Here is a 16,835-nt window from a genome sequence, read left to right on the forward strand (position 1 = left end):
ATCTCAAGGTTCCTGAGTTCAAGCTCCACATGGGACTCTGTGCTATTAGTACAGAGCCTGCTTCAGATCCTCTGTCCTCCCCTCCCCCCACTCTCTGTCCCTTCCCTGCTCTCTCTCTCTCAAAAATAAATAAACATTTTTTTTTAAAAAAAGAAAGTTTAAAAGGGCCATGAAATCATATTAGATACAGTAGAATAAAACTTATGCATGTAGTTTTCCATGAAGGAATAGTTGACACGTCAAATGAAATTGGACTATTGAACAAAGGCTGCTATTATGTTATTAGATTCTGTTGGTAATAGGTTAGATACCTCAGTGTCCTTCAAGTTAATGTGGAAAAAACAACATCCAGACAGAATTCTGTGCCTATTTATGTACCTCAAACTCTTCTCTTCCCTACCGTAGTCACCTTACTCTAATCCTAAAAACAAAAAGTCCATACCAAACTAAAACAAAACCAACAAAAAACAACAACAACAACAAAAACCCAAACCAAATGATCTGGGCATATCAATTGTTCTGTAAAAGATCAGATGATTTCTAAGCATCCTTTAGGTGTGAATACTGAATTTTGCCTAAACAGACCATCAGTGTTCATGTTGTAGCCTCTTTTCCTTGAAAGCAATCCTGAATCTAGAGGAATCTTCCATGACAGCTGTTCTGAAATATCTAAAGGGCAAAACTAGTTGGGTAAGGTATTTTCTGTAGAGGGATATAATCTTTGCAAAACTTCTGGTAGCTAACAAACCATTTGGTACTGCTTTGGGATTTGTATGTATTTTTATACTTTTCTGTACTTGAGATTAAAATCTATCTTCCATTTAAACCGTTCTAGCTGTTACTACCTAACAACCTTCAAAACTTGGTATCATGTAGTTTGGTTTGTTGCTTTTACATCCCCATGTTTTCATGCAGTTAGTAGATTTTCCTCTAAACAATATGGACAGATGATACCTATCAGAGAAGAAAGGCCAGTGTCAGAGTGGGTGCCAAAAGCAGAGATTTATCCTGAGTATTTTTAGATGATTATACCATCCCCTTGGTCTTGTTTATGTAAACTTGAGGACCCACCAACCATCTCAGCAACGTTCTGTGCCAAGAGGTTTAGCCTGGTTTTGATTCCCAGACTAACCACTTCCTAGCTGTATGACTTGGACAAGTCAGTCAACCTCTCTAAGCCCTTAGTGTTTTCTTTTGTAAAACAGAGATGAGACCCTATCTCACAAGGCTGTCGTAAGTACTGAATAAATAAATACACCCAAAGCACTTTGTACATACCTCACTTATATTAAGGGCTTTAAAAATGTGTTTCCTTCCTTCCTTCCTTCCTTCCTTCCTTCCTTCCTTCCTTCCTTCCTTCCCCCCCCTTCTTTCTTCCTTCCTCTCATCCTCCCTCCCTCCCTCCTTTCTTCCTTTTTTCTTACATTAGTAAAGAGCCTCCTCTACCATGCAGAATTGCCTGGGACTTCTTATGAGGAACTATACACAGCAGTAGTGACCCTCAGTAAGGAAAGACAATTATATTTGCAATGCTCATCTTTTCAGAATTGGATATTATTTATAGGATTTAATTCCTGTGGCATATTGTAATCATGATTACCTATGACCCTGTTGTGTATCTCCAAGTGGCCTAACACTATATATGGCTCTTTCCTAAAGGAAGAATGAATTAAAGATTTAGAAACCTTCTTTCTGTAAGTACAGCCCATTAAATCATAAGCAGACGTTTTTCCTATAGCCTTCCTCAAATGTAATTGTATATGTGTATTCCTTTAAATAGTTTTCCAAATGCTGGTTCTCCTCCATACAGGAAATGCTATTTCTTAGGAATATAGATGTTCTTTGAAGCCAAACAAAGGACAGAAAATAACAAGCACTGAACTTCCCTCTGCTTTTGAGCTTGTCCTGCACTTCAGTTTGAGATGTATAAAAAGATGAAGAAATGATTATTAGTCTTATATTATTTCTAAATATTACACATTTTCCTGAGGTGACCCAACTTACAAGCATCATTTAACACTGGGCCATATCACTATGGGGCTTCAGATAATTTGAGAAATGAGTTTTAGTCATAAAATAAAAGCAGGAAGTGGAATAGGGAGGCAGCATTTTCCCCTGTCTCAACCATGAAATGCAATTTAGTCAAGATCCACAAAAGACTATAGAAGGGAGTGGCATACCTTTGCTCAGGGAAAGACTATTTTTTTTAGATGAACTTGATTAAGAATGCTGGATATTCATGAACCCAACCTACTCAGAAACAGAATCTTGAATTTTTTCCCTGTTACTACCAAATGTTTTGTGAGAGAAAAAAAATTAATGTCAGATTATAGTATGAGGGTTTTACTCCATAGATGAGTAGGGTCATAGATGAGAGGTTCTTCCACCAAGAACTGCATAATGTGCTGGCATCATCCTTGACAAGTTAGGTCATCTAGAATCATTTCTTGTTGATGGGGATTAAGGAATATGCATTCTGTCAGAGGTTTGCAGACATCTGTCTTCGTGCACAGGACAGTTCCAGATTATGGACAGTGTTTACTTGGTCTGAACTGTGTGGCTGAGTGGTATTCTGACAAAAACTTCAATTAGTTGCAAACATTAAAAAATCAGGACCAAGGGTGCTTGGGTGGCTCAGCCGATTAAGCATCTGACTCTTGGTTTCAGCTCAGGTCATGATCTCACAGTTTGTGAGTTCAAGTCCCATATCGGGCCATGCACTGACAGCACAGAGCCTGCTTGGGATTCTCTCTCTTATCTCTCTCTGTCCCTCCCCTGCTTGTTCGTTCTCTCTCTCTCTCTCTGTCAAAATAAATAAATAAACATTTAAAAAATCAGGAGCAAGGAGGTAGAGAAATAGAAGCTCTTGTGCACTGTTGGTAGGCATGTAAAATGATACAGCTGCTGTGGAAAACAGTGTGACAGTCCCTCAAAAAATTAAACATAGGATTACCATATGATCCAGCAATTCTTCCACTTTGGGGTGCACACCCAAAAGAGTTGAAAGCAGAGACACACAGATATTTGCACACCTATGTTCATAGAAGCAGTATTCACAATGGCCAAGAGGTGGAAGGAAGCAACCCATGTGTTCATCAGTGGGTGAATGGATAAACAAAATGTGGCATTTGCATATAATAGAGTATTATTCAGCTTTAGAAAGGAAGGAAATTCTGACACATGGTACAACATGGATGAACCTTGAGGACATTATGCTAAGTGAAATAAGCCAGTCACAAAACAACAAATACTTTGTGATTCCACTTACAGAATATAAGAAGTATCTAGAGTAGTCAAATTCATGAGAACAGAAAGCAGAACGGAGGTTGCCAGGGGCTGGGGGAAGGGGGGCAATGGGGAGTTGTTTTTTAATGGGTACAAGAGTTTAAGTTTTGCAAGATGAAAAAATTCTGGAGATTGGTTGCATAGCAATATGAATATACTGAACACTTGAATTGTATGCTTACAAATGGTTAGGATGGTAATTTTTATGTTATGTGAGTTTTAAATTAAAAATTAAAAAAAAATAGGAGACTTCACATTAAAATCTGGATTTGCAGGTTCTCTTGACGAAGAAGAAATGTAGCAATCCAGAACCTACATGGAGATCTGAGCAGCCCTGTCCCTATAAATTGGGTATGCTCCCTCTATCTCCTGATTTCCATTATGCCCACCACTCCATTTTCCCTCCTCTGCTGCAAGGCTGGTTTCGGTGGCCATTTTTCATTTATAGTTGCTATGCTCAGAATTAAGAGGAAAGCAAACTATAGCTTGTATTTATGCTTTTATTAACATTTTTCTTTTACCTGGCTTGCTTTTTCATTAATGTTACCTTTTTGGTCTCTATGGGCACACAAGCTTGTTGCTGTTAACCAAAGGGTAGGCTAGTTTTTAGTAGGAAAGTGTCAAAGAAAAGAGAGAAATGATCAATGGGGTCTTTGGCTTCATTTTTATGCTAAATGTAATGATTTGTTTTTTAAGCCAGCATGCTTCTTTTGGCAAGATTCTTGACAATTAAAGCATGAAACTGCCTTTAGTGCTCAGTTGAAGCCAGGTGTGTCCTTGGGCACTTAGCATAGGGATATAACTGGGTGCAGTTTCGTGAACATGCTCTTATTTTGGTGTGGGGGCAATACTAGCAGCCCCCTCTACTGAATGCATCCTGCACCACATGATTCACTGACTGAACAAAACTAAACAGATGCTTTCCTGATATTCACTCTGGCACAAGTCTGGGTAGCCACGTTTAGGAGGGAAAATATTTTTTTAGCTGACCTAAAGTAAAAGAGTGAGCTCTTTGACCAGTAACCAATGCCCTCAGGCCTCCTCTAAGCTTCCCAGGGGTTCCATGAGGCGCCAGCATCTGCCTTTCCCCAAATGATCGTTCTCTACTCCACCCATGATCCTGATCCGTTATCATTTACTTGCCTGTGTTCCAGTTCCTCAGCTTATCCAGGTGATAGTAATTTATCTGATAAACTGAATTACAGCTAAGACATTAATGGATGATGATGGCTTAATGTACACCCCTGCCACACATAGCATGGAAATGTCCATGTCTTATCCTGAGGGATAACTGTGGTGGACATGGGAGCCACTATGCCAGGCCATTGAAATGATATTGGGGGCAGTGAGGACATTTGTGTCCAGGCCTCCACACTGGGCTCCATTTGCTCTCTGCCACTATGAATGCCAATCACAAATTCCACCTGACAGAAGGATCTGGTTATTACTACCGGTTAAATGCCAGTCTTTCTTGGCCAATTCAAGAAGACCCTTGCACATTTATAATTAAACTCATTTGCCTTAAAGGAATGTGGATAGAAGGGGTAAAACTAGACCTGAGGCTGCTGAATGGGCAACCACCCTGTCTCTACCCTGAACCTGCTAGGCTAGGTTAGAGGCTCAAAGCCAGATGCTAGAAACAGGTGTGAATAGGATTGCTGAGGTCATGCTTAGAGTGCTTATTCAGAAAGACTAAACTCAAGCACTGGCCTGCCCCCTACAAAGCATTCCTGAACCACAGGCCCTTGGATAGCTTAAACATTATGGATTCCAGCCTGGAAAAGAGAATGCAACCAAAAGCCTGAGCCAGGCAGCAGTGTCTGAAGAATAAGTGAGGCATGGTCTGTAATTCCCAGCTGAGGGTCTAAGCCCTGGAAGTTCTGCTGGGCAGGTTTTCCATTGTGGGCATTTCTTTCACAGGAATACAGACATTCTGCTTCGTGATGGAGCAACTGGGATACATGAGGAAGCACAGAGCTGTGTAAATATAGCACACTCTCCATGAGTGCTAGAGGAAGAAGAAAAGAGGTTAGAAAGAAAACACCCACTGAAAAGCGTTTTTTTGTTGCTGTTGGGAGTCTGCCACTGTATACACTAAGTAAAGAAATGGGGGGAGGGAATTGATTTGGGGGCTTCATTGTCACTAACTGCTTCCTTTTTGCTGAGGTAAGGCCAGAAACCAGAGTAATTTCCTCAGGCCTATGAAACAAGAAGAAATTAACCTCACTCGCTTTTTCATAACCCAGAGTCAGATTCATGGTGTATACTGTTTGGTGTGTTTTGAAACATGGTTTAGGCATCGATGAGGTCAATGGATGGGGTGGGGAGCAGGAAGAAGCTAAAACATTGGTATCACAGCCTGGCACAAACTTAAAGCCAGCATTCTTCTCAGATATGGACCTGCCGATTATGTGTTCAATATAGAGTGTATGTTCTCACCCTTTCTGACAGAACTGAATTACAGAGAGCTGCTAGTTAGATCATTAATTCCTGCCTTGTGTTAGATAAACAGGCCAAACAGGCTGTCTTCAAGAGCAATGGGAGGTTGATAGTATTATTATGCCCAATTTATGGATGAGAAATCTCAGGCTCAGGAAGGTTGAGGAACTTGCTCAAAGTAACTCTAACGAGAGAGCTGAGGGTTATTAATATAAATGACTACAAATCCAAAGAACAAAGCTAGAGCTGTTGAGCATGTGAGACTCAAGGGAGGGGCCAGCTCCACCCTTGGAAGTCAGACTGAGAGCCAGCAGTAGCACGGGTGCAACTAAGGGACTGGAGTGCTGTCACTGCAAGGGTCAGCCACAGTCCTGCAAGCAGTGGAGGCCTAGACACGTCCTCTCTCCGCCCCGTGAGGCTGTGCCGATGCGCCAAGAGTGGTCAGTCAAAGCAGGGGAGCCCTTCGTCTTACTATTTTTGCCTCAGTCATCAATCACCCCGGGGAAAGTGGGGATTCACTCACGTTTCCTAGATGCGGGCTTGGCGAACAGTACACTGCACATGCGCACTCTGTGCCATGGCGGAGGGCAGCGGGTCGCTGGGCCCTAAGCTCCAGCTGTTCTGTGACCTTGAGCAAGTCACTCCTCCTCTTTGGTCCTCCACTGTAAAATGTGCAAGTTTAACAAATCCTACTTTACAAGACTGTCCTGAGGTATTACTGAGAGGACCTCTGTGAAAGACTAAATGATAGAGTCATGTACACACATTGGTTACAGTCTTGCCGCTCGGCATTGGTTTTTCAGATGCATTAACGATGGTGGATGAATTCCCTGCTTTGTGGATTGCACTGGGGAAAAAGGCATTTTTCATGGAATCCACTGAGATATGTAAATAAAGACAGAAAAAATCCACAGGATGTACAACACTAACAAGGGTCTTAAGGTTAAATCCGAATAATAAACAGTTTCAAACACAGGAAGCAAAACTCAACTAGCTGTGTCATAACAACTCCCCCAGAGAGCTCTCCCTGGTGCCTGCGTTACTGTTTTCATGGAATTGTGGAGCTGCAGGTACAGGTTGCCAGGGGGGATGAATTCATTACACCCCTCACAAACAATTTATATTACATTTCCCTCTTTAAAATGGATACATCCATTTTAGCTTCCTATTAAAGTAACCTTTACTAAGGATGCTATTTGATCCTGAGAAATACAGCCTACAGTTTTAGTGTAGGGTTTGTTTGGGGTTTTTTTGCCCTTCTAGAAAAGCCCCCAAATTGACAGTGATTAGAATGTCACTTTCCCAACAGGAAAAAAAAAGCCAGAGAAAGAATTGCGGTTGTAGGATACAAATGAAAAAGCATTAATAATGTTTATGTAATGGTCTCTCCTATGGCTTGCTCTCTCCTATAGTTTTTTATGTAAAATGACTGCATTTTATTATCATAACTTCTTATAATTGCCAGGTTTATTAAGTCCTGGATAGTGTTATGCAGTAAATGTAGGCCAGTCCTGAGCACTGATTAATTTTCTATTTTTACCAAGCTTAAATTCCAGCACAGTCAGGGCGCTAGTATATCAGCGATTTGTAAGCTCGAATCTCCTAATTTGTAAAACACAAGCAGTCACTCTCAGCAGGGATTTCTGTTTGAAAATAATTTGACACCTTGAATCCCTCAATTAAATTGAGAGAACATAGTTAAATTTTCATTCATTTCAGTTTGTTTTGGAAAATTAAATAGATCATTTCAAAGAATACAGGACCTATAGTCACACTCATGGGAAATCATGTTCTTAGTCTCCTGCTTTATTTTTAAAAATGTTCTATAATACTTTGTGAGATTAATCTCACTCAGAAAAGCAGCTTTTCAGTCCTCTAGCCTCCAACATCTCTCACCTCTCAGTCTCAAGTGGCAAGCAGAGCTTGCCCTGAAATCAGGATGAATGGTTTGATCTCAGAGGTCATTTGTGTGAAAATGATTTTATCTTTTGGCCTGTGATGCCTATGGAGACCCAGGGCTCCACCTGGCTGCTTTTCTTTGGAACTCTAGCCTAGTGTTCATCCTGGTTTAGGAAAATATGAATATTTTCAAGGAGACTGAATTTTGGGATGATGAGAAATTTGATAAGGTCTCAAATCAGGGGACACATGTATTGGTTTCTGAGAACCTAGGAAACAAACCCTTCAAGAAGGGAAAAGACTCTTTGCTAGCTGCTGCCTGTCCTTTTAACCATTTAAACCATAGATTTTTTTTCTTCACTCTTCTCTCTCTCTTTCTTCCTTCCTTCTCTCCTTTCCTATTTTTCTCCTTTATCTCCATTTCTTTTCCTTTCCTTTCCTTTCCTTTCCTTTTTTTCTCTCCTCTCCTTTCCTCTCCTCTTCTTTCTCTTTCCTTTCTTCCTTCTTTCCCCTTCCCCATTCTCTCTCTCTCTCATGAAATGTTTTTTTTTTATTTTCCTCTGGGAGCACCTTTGTAACCTCATAGGACAACATTTATAGTGCCTGGGTTGGGAACTAAGATAGTATGGGCTGGTGTTCCTTGGTGACACTTTCCCACTGGCCTTGACTTCCACACATCCCTTTTGCTATTTTAGAGTAAAGAGCTCAAATGTGTAGGGGGCCAATGTGGTTCTGATGTTCTGTGTCTGAGCTCATGATACTCTAGATAGGAAGAATCTGGAAACACTTGTACCATGTACACCTGCTTGTTAACACTTGGCTTGGGAATCTTGGACTTCTTAGCAAGAAGACAGCTTGGTGCTGGAAGTCCTTGGCCATGACAGGGTGGCCTCTGCAGTTCTGTAAAATCTGGTTTAGGTAAGATAAGGAGTGAATTAGGGCATAAGTGTGTCATGAAAATATACAGAGACATTAGCTTATAGAGCAATTTATATCAGAACTAAAAATAGGGAACCACAGACCAGTGACGACTAGTCATTGAATCATTAAGCTCAGCTTAGTCACTTAAAATCATTAGGTACCTCAGCTATCTCAGCTCTTGCTATGCTTGGCCCCGGGCATGGCTAGGTGAGGAAGGGGAGACAGGATTGTTGGTTTTGGGCTATGAGGCCTTTCCCATTGCCAGACACTTGGAACATCTTAAAGATTATCAGCACCTTTCTCCTCCAGGCTCTCCCCACCTGCCTTCTAACTTTGCTAAGCTACTTTAAATGATAGTACATGTGTATAAGGACCTTCTTTATACCCATTAAAGCAGGTACACACACACACACACACACACACACACACACACACACACGAGATAGAAAAGGATTTTGTTTAACACTTATCTTGGGATATATTCTTTAAGAAAATGTAACAATGCTAAATGTGAATGCACCTAAACAAAACTTCAAAATGCATGAGGCAAAAGTGATAGAATTGCAAAGGTAAATAGACAAACCCACAGTTATAATCAGAGACCTCAAACTTCCTCTCTCAGTAATTGATGAAACAAGTCAACAGAAAATCAATAAGGATATCAGAGACTTGATCAACTGACCTAATTAACCTTTACAGAACATTTATCTAAACAAATACTATGTTTTCAAAAGTGCACTTGGAACATTCACCAAGATAGATCATATTCTGGGCCATAAAACCTTAAGCTTCTTAAATTTAAATCTTAAATTTAAAAGGACTGAGATCATATAAAGAGTATTGTCTCTATACAACAGTATCAAACCAGAAATCAAACAGAAGGATGTCTGGAAAAATCTCCAAATATCTAGAAAATAAACACTACTCATCTAAATAACTCATGGGTCAAAGAACAAATCCCAAGGTAAATTAGAAAACATTTTGAATTAAATGAAAATACAACATATCAATCTTGTGAGATGCAGCTAAAACAGTGATTAGAAGAAAATTTATAGCATTAAATGCTTGTATTAGAAAATAAGAAAGATTTCAAATCAATAACTTAAGTTTTCACCCTAAGAAACTAGGAAGAGAAAATCAAATCGAAAGTAAGTATAAGGATGAAAATAATAAAGAGCAGAAATGAATGAAATAGAAAATAGATTTTTAAAAAAGTAGGGAAAACCAATAAAGCCAAATAAAACCAATAAAGCAGAGAACTTAAATTACCTGATTTAATTTTGTTTGTTTATTTATTTTTGAGAGAGAGAGAGTATGCAAGGAGGGGAGGAGCAGAGAGAGGGAGACACAGAATTGAAGCAGTCTCCAGGCTCTGAGCTGTCAGCATAGAGCTCAAACTCACAAACTGCGAGATCATGACCTGAGCTGAAGTTGGACACTTAACAGACTGAGCCACCCAGGCACCCCTTACATTACCCGATTTAGAGACTTCTATAAAGCTATAATAATCAAGACAGTGTGGTATTGGTAGAGAGACAAAGATACAGATTAATGGTTCAAAACAGATGGTCTACAAGTAGACCTGAGCATATATGGTCATTTGAATTTCTATGAATCATCAAGGTAGCTCACTGGGGAGAAAAGATAGCCTTTTTAATAAATAGTGCTGGAATAAACAAATATCTATATAGAAAATAAGCAAACAAGATCCAAAACCTTGATCCTTATCTCACAATACAAAAATTAACTTAAAATGATCTTAGACCTAAGAGCTGAAACTATAAAAATTCTAGAAGAAAATGTGAGAGAAAATCCTTGTGGTTTTTGGGTTAAACAAAGATTTCTTAAAACACAAAGCATAAAGGGGAAAATGAAAAATTGAACTTTATCAAAACTAAAAATGCTTGTTCTTCAAAATACACTTAAGAACATGAAAAGGCAAGCCATAGACTGGGAGAAAATATTTGCAAAACATGTCTGATAAGGGAGTTTTATGCAAAATAACATAAAGAACTTCTACAACTCTCTAATAAGATAAGCAACCCAAAGAAAGTGGGCAAATACTTCATCAAAGAAAATATTAAACTGACTTAGAAGCACATGAAAAGATGCTAAGCATCATTAGTCATTGGGAAAATGGCAAATTAAAACTATGTACCATATATATCCATTAGAATGGCTACCAAGTAAAAGATTGACACAGTACCAACTGGGATGCAGGGAGGGGATTAACTGCAAAGGCATATGAGGGCACTTTGGGGAGAGATGGAAATATTCTACATGTTAATGTGGTAGTGGCTATCTAAGGCTACATATTTGTCAAAAGCGATTGTACTGTGTAACACTTAAAATCAGTAAATTTTTTTTTTTTTTTTTTTTTTTTTGGGACAGAGAGAGACAGAGCATGAACGGGGGAGGGGCAGAGAGAGAGGGAGACACAGAATCGGAAACAGGCTCCAGGCTCCGAGCCATCAGCCCAGAGCCTGACGCGGGGCTCGAACTCACAGACCGCGAGATCGTGACCTGGCTGAAGTCGGACGCATAACCGACTGCGCCACCCAGGCGCCCCAAAATCAGTAAATTTTTAAACCACATATCTTCCATCTCTTCATACATGTAGTGTTCTGTTACTTCCTGTATATCCTAATAATTTGCTATACTGGGCAGTGAGGGCTGTAAGTGCCTTTAGATGGACTTCAGAGTTGAACCATCATAGATTTTATGGAGTTTACAGCATCGAAGGGGATAAGTGCAGCTGTGGAAACACTCAGCCAAAGGGGTGCCTAGGAAGAGATTTAGAAAACAGTTTGGGAAATGGACATTTATATAAGAGCTTCAAGGCAAGACATATTTTGAGAAATGCAATGGGCTATTTCACTGAGAACTTGTTATTATTGTCACTCAGCATGGTTTGTGTCAGGCCTGACTCCATAACCCTCCCAATGAAAACATCCTGAAACAATTTATAAAGTTCTCAGTACTAAATTTCTCACTCTCTAATGTGTAAATAGATGAATCTTTTCATTGAGTAGTTGCTTCCTTTTCTCAGTGGGAAGATGAAAGTAAATAAAAGTAAATGCCCAGAGTCAGTGCAGAGAAGCGGCAGGATGGGAACCTAAGTCCTTTTTACTAACTTTAACTTCATTGATCTTTCCAGTGCCCGAGACTTAGCAGAATTTCTCCCCAACTTGTTTGTCTGTTTTCAGGCTTGAGAAACGGAATGTGAAAAGTAGATATTCTATTCTTAAAAAAACAAATAGTTATAATATAGTAAAACTTTTAGGTTCTCTTATAATTGTAACTTCAGAGTCTGGTGAAATATATGAGTTGTGGTTCTCTATAGAGACAGAAATCATAGAGATTTTAATGTGAAAGTCCCTATCTCCAAAGCAAGTGACTCTCACTGGGATGTGGTGGGGGGGGGGGGGGGGGAATGGGAGGTCCTGTGACCTTGATTGAGGCAGCTGCCAGGTTAATCCACCAAATAGGAAGACATTTCTCTGGAAAGTCTTGTGCCCTGAATAGCTCCCATTAAACAGCTTGGACCAATTCTTCCACGCAAGGCTGCTAACCCTCATTAGGAAGGGAGGAAGGGAAACAGGGGTTATCTTTCACTGTTGCTGCTCCCACTTCTAGAAAAATCACACTGCCACATGTATTCCCGATAAAATACTTAATTGTCCACGGGTATCGATGATGGGAGTGGTCCCTGTGTTAACACCTGGGTGTAATTTGCATGAAAGTTGTGTAGGAAGAGGAAGGGCAATGGAGGGAAGCAGGTTGGACCCAGAAATGGCCACAACAAGGCATGCCTGGGAGATGAGGCTCACAGAGACTGCTTTCCAAGGACAGCTGACCTGCTTTCTTCCCACCTTATTATTGCCCTGCTGTCTAAGATTGACTAGGGTGGGATGTCACTTTTGCAAAATAAATTTAAAAATTAACACATGAAGTAGATCAAATGTTATTTCCCCCAAACTCTCTTTGCATTGAGGGAGCGTACAGCCTAGAAAGGTGGAGACTTAGAGGGCAATTTTGTAGTTCATGCACAGGGGCTTTGCACAATGTGACCTGTGACCTCTTTCACAGGGGTTCCTGGGAGAAATCTGATGTTAACAGGGCTCAAAGTGCATCCTGCAGAAGAATCTCTCTTCTGTGAGATTCAGTTTTTCCACAAGGCTGAACCCAAACCTTGTTGAGAAAAAAAAAATTTTTTTTTTCAAGAATGAAGGCAGGGAAGACAACAGTGCTCCTCTGATCCAACAAAAAGCAAAATCCCAGTTCGCCACTGGTGGAGACTGCTGATGTCTAGTTTTTGCCATGACCAGTTTCTAACACATAATCTGCCTATATGATTAGGTGAAGAGAGAAGGTAAACAGGTTAAAGTAGTGGGTGCCTGGGTGGTTTGGTGAGTTGAGCATCCGACTTCAGCTCAGGTCATGATCTCGCGGTTCGTGGGTTTGCGCCCTGCATCAGGCTCTGTGCTGACAGCTCAGAGCCTGCTTCAGGTTCTGTGTCTCCCTCTCTCTTTGCCCCTTCCCCTCTAATGCTCTGTCTCTCTGTCTCTCAAAAATAAATAAACATTAAAATAAACAGGATAAAGTAGAGATTATATGGTATCAGAAATCACAGGCAGCAAAAGCAAGAGCAGGTTTCACTATGTGGATGGCTATGAAGAAAGCATGTGGGAACAGAACATTTGCCTTCTTAAAAGTTTGAAGGTGACTGAAGTGAGTTCACAAATCAGCAAGTGGGCCTGAGATGCTTCTGAGATTCTAAGGCAACATTATTCCCTGACATAATAAAGAAAGTTGAGACCATCAGTGAAATCAAGAACTTTTGTATCGCATCCTAAGTATCCAGGGAACGACTAATGATAAAGTGTGAAATTCCAATAAGCTAACTTTGCATTGAACAAATACTAGTCTAGTGAGTTGGATTCTGAGGTGTTGAAAGTAAATCAGGCCGGCAAAAAATTCACAGAGGCCAGCAATATCTGATACTATGGTGAGATCTCTATCAACCTGTCCATATTCTTTGCAGTACTGAATGTCAATCACCCTACTCCACTGCTCTCCCATCTGCCTCACCCTTATCTTGCAGGCATGTGAATGTGAAGGTGCACAACATGGGCTCAGCGGATGGCAGACGAGAAGCATGACTCTCCCCCTGCAGCCTCTGAGACGCATTACAAAATGTATGGCAACAAAGCCCCAAACCTGAATTCTCAGAATGTAAACTGAACTCTTCAGACAATTATTCAGATCCACAATTATTCAGGATATTCCAATAAAATATGGAGTTTTCTCTCTCTCCATTTGCCCCACTGAGTCCATGGCCAATACTTCTACCCACTGCTCTTCACTGCAAATAATGAGCAGACTATAAAGACACTAGGAACATTCTAGGGTACAAGGTGTCTGGCTATTAGACATTGGGGGCAGATCCTACTCACACATAGTTGCAGACATGACAGGGACCCATGGAGATCCTACTGTCATTGCTGAACAGACAGCTAATGAGGCAGAAAGGAGCTATGATGGGAGCTTCCAGAAGAGTCGATGTCAACGCAGGAAAAAGTCAATGAGCCAGAAATAGCTGAGGGCTTTCAGTACCAGTCACCCTGAATTGCTTTTGAGCTACAGGCATAGGGAGCTGGGCATGAGGTCCAGCAGGGTCATTTACTCAAAAGCATGTGAGGTTTGAATCTTTAAATATTGTTAAGCTGATAATATTCAAAAGGCTATTAAAAGAGTAAGATGTTCATCCCTAAGCAAATCTTATAACAGTAATTAAGAAAATGCTTGACTTTGAGAATGGTGTCTCAAAAATAAAGGGTGTTGGCTTCATGACTCTTCTTTGGTTCTCATTCCTTGTGTCTGGTAGATGAACATTGCTCCTTCTGCTTTTTATTCATTCAGATCTGACCTGGCTGAAATCCCCTCGATGTTGCTGCACCCAGGATATCTTTCAGAGATCTCTCTCAGGAAAGACTGTAGAGGTTTCAAAGAGACTGAGAAGTCACCTGGCCCACATTCCCACCAGTGCCAAGAATTTCCTATGTATCTTTGACAGGAGTCGTCCGGCTGCCTCCTGGGTGCCTCTGATGTAAGCAAATGAAATGAGGTTTCTTAATCTGTGGAAACCCTGAATATTCCTGAACAAGTCCTTTGCTGGTCCTCCCTCTACTTTAAAAGCCGTGAATCCTCATGGCATTATTGACAACTTTTGAAACTGGCCTGTCTAATGGCCATTTTGGAGGGTCCACTTATACTGGATTACTGAATAATTGCCCACTGAGTCTCTATTCTGAGGATTTGCCCCTCCATGCAGGTTTAGATAATGGAGCAATTACCCCTCCGGAAGTCACCTTGAGATGATTACGTTGTAGAGAGTTTGAAGCCATTACTATTATCTAGAACTTGGTTCAAATTTTTAGATGGCTGAACCTCAAAGTTGGGGAGAAATTTATCTCTGAGCCTGTAGAGTAGGGACATTATGGAAGAAACTATATGAGATGTTAGTTAAGGGAAAAGAAAATATTTCCTACCCATTAAAGTAAAAACCAAGCACTGAATCTGACGCCAGATGTAGTGAAGTATAAGAAAAGCCAAAAGTGCTAGGCAGATTGCTAACTCCTGTGAGAAAACAAGAAGAAAGCTTCACTGATATTATCACAAATAATATTTTTCAACATCATTTAGATGGATTTTGCATTTTGGTTTGGAGCCCTATTATATGCTCCTATTATGGGGTATTTCACACGGTTTTCAGAAAACAGCTCTTCCTGACTCAACTTCCACTAAATAGATAAGAAAGTTAATTAACTTTCTAGAAATAAAATTCCCATAAATTTTCTAGAAAACATTATACTCCATTTTTTAACCTAAAAACTACCTCAAGATGTTTCCTCATACCAATTATTTTTTGTCATTTTTCATTTGTGAAAATAAATATATGACACAAAAGCATGTTACTTTTAGTTTTCTAAACATAATTTCCTTTTATTATCTCATGAAATTAAGGTTTACTTGAGCAGATAGTCAAGACAATGAGCACTTTTCTGATTTTTGAAAATTGCTGTTTGTTGTTCATAATCACCTGATGACCCAGGAGCATGGAAACAGAGTATTTCTTTCACATCCCTTGTCTGAGCAACACTCACATCCACACATCATTTAAGAATGTTCATGGGTACGGAGCAACCATGAGCATCCTTCCTTGTAAAGAAATTGTAGAATATTTCTTCTGTGGAATCTTTGAGCCATGCAAACATTAGGAGTTTCTTAACTCCTTATAAGAAAAAGACATGGCCTTCAAAGTATATTATATTAAAAAAAAAAAAAAGTATTAAGTGACCCTTAAAACCCCAAAAGTAGGAAAACCTGTGCTTTTCTGCTCCCAGCAGCACATGTTTAGGAAGCACTGGTTTAATCAAGCAAGACTATCTTTGTCTAGCCATAGCCAACACACTCCCAGAATCCATGAATTAACCAGAGGTTATTTTCCAGAGCAGACTTAGAACTCCGTTCAAAGGTGCTCCTTCAGGGTTGCTGGGAATGACACAAAAGCAGGTGATTAGTGTTTAGAAGCCCAAGGAGGACACAAAAGGCTGAGCAAGGGCAAGTGGCCTTTGCAAAGGGGAACCAGTCACTGCAGACAAAGCAGCTTTAAACTGCATGCTTAAGGGCCAGGCTTGCGTGGACCACCTCCCTGGGGAACCAGGTGTGAGGTCACCACATATGGGTAGAGTGAAGTCAATTTTTTTTTCTGTTTTGTTTTACAAGGCTTAAAAAACAAACCAAAATTGGGGAATGAGTTGTTTCTGTGTTTTTCCCAAGGCCATGGTTTCTTTCTGCCCCTTTGGAAGCCCTTCTTTCTTGCTGTGATTCCAGCAGGACGCTAGATGGCAGGGGGAAGCATTCAGACACAAGAGCATCAACACTAACCTGAGAAGTAGCTGCTGGTGAACTAGTTTCCTTACCACTCACTGCTGCCCTCTCACTGGCTGCAGCTTCTGCCACTTCTGCCTTCTGCACATTCGAATCCTCAGAACCAGGAGGCCCTATGTGTCCCAGACTTTCGCTCCCTGGGGTGGAAGGTGGGTTGGTGGTGGCTTTCCGGGTTTGGCCTTTATACCAACTAGGGTAAAACAAGGGATCCGCAGTGTCCGTTGCTGCAGGGACTGGAGTTTCAGACTCTGTGGTCTGCTGAGAGCCAGTGGGCACAACCTCCCCCTTAATCAGGACAGATAAATTCAAAAGTAAAAAAAAAGAAGAAGAAGAAGAAA

General features: G+C 40.5%; 1 protein-coding gene across 12 annotated transcripts in view; it reads right to left on the reverse strand.

The window, feature by feature from the left end:
• The window catches only part of TRIM55 (tripartite motif containing 55), a 44,251-nt gene that overhangs the window by 2,393 nt on the left and 25,023 nt on the right, over positions 1 to 16,835 (reverse strand). For 2 of the 12 annotated variants that reach the window (XM_086695226.1, XM_086695225.1), the window contains exons 9-10: positions 16,530 to 16,782; positions 15,096 to 15,183 (exon numbers count right to left, since the gene is read on the reverse strand). The exons of 2 other annotated variants lie outside the window; for them this stretch is intronic. In XM_086695226.1, the coding sequence (XP_086551352.1) occupies positions 15,096 to 15,183; positions 16,530 to 16,782 (341 nt within the window). Of the gene's footprint in view, positions 1 to 15,095; positions 15,184 to 15,522; positions 16,783 to 16,835 lie in introns of those variants that run through there. 8 more of the 12 variants (XM_086695229.1, XM_086695228.1, XM_086695227.1 and 5 more) reach the window with 5 other exon arrangements.

This window comes from Puma concolor, chromosome F2 (assembly GCF_028749965.1).
Source record: "Puma concolor isolate L17-30 chromosome F2, mPumCon1.1.hap2, whole genome shotgun sequence".
Lineage (NCBI taxonomy): Eukaryota > Metazoa > Chordata > Mammalia > Carnivora > Felidae > Puma > Puma concolor.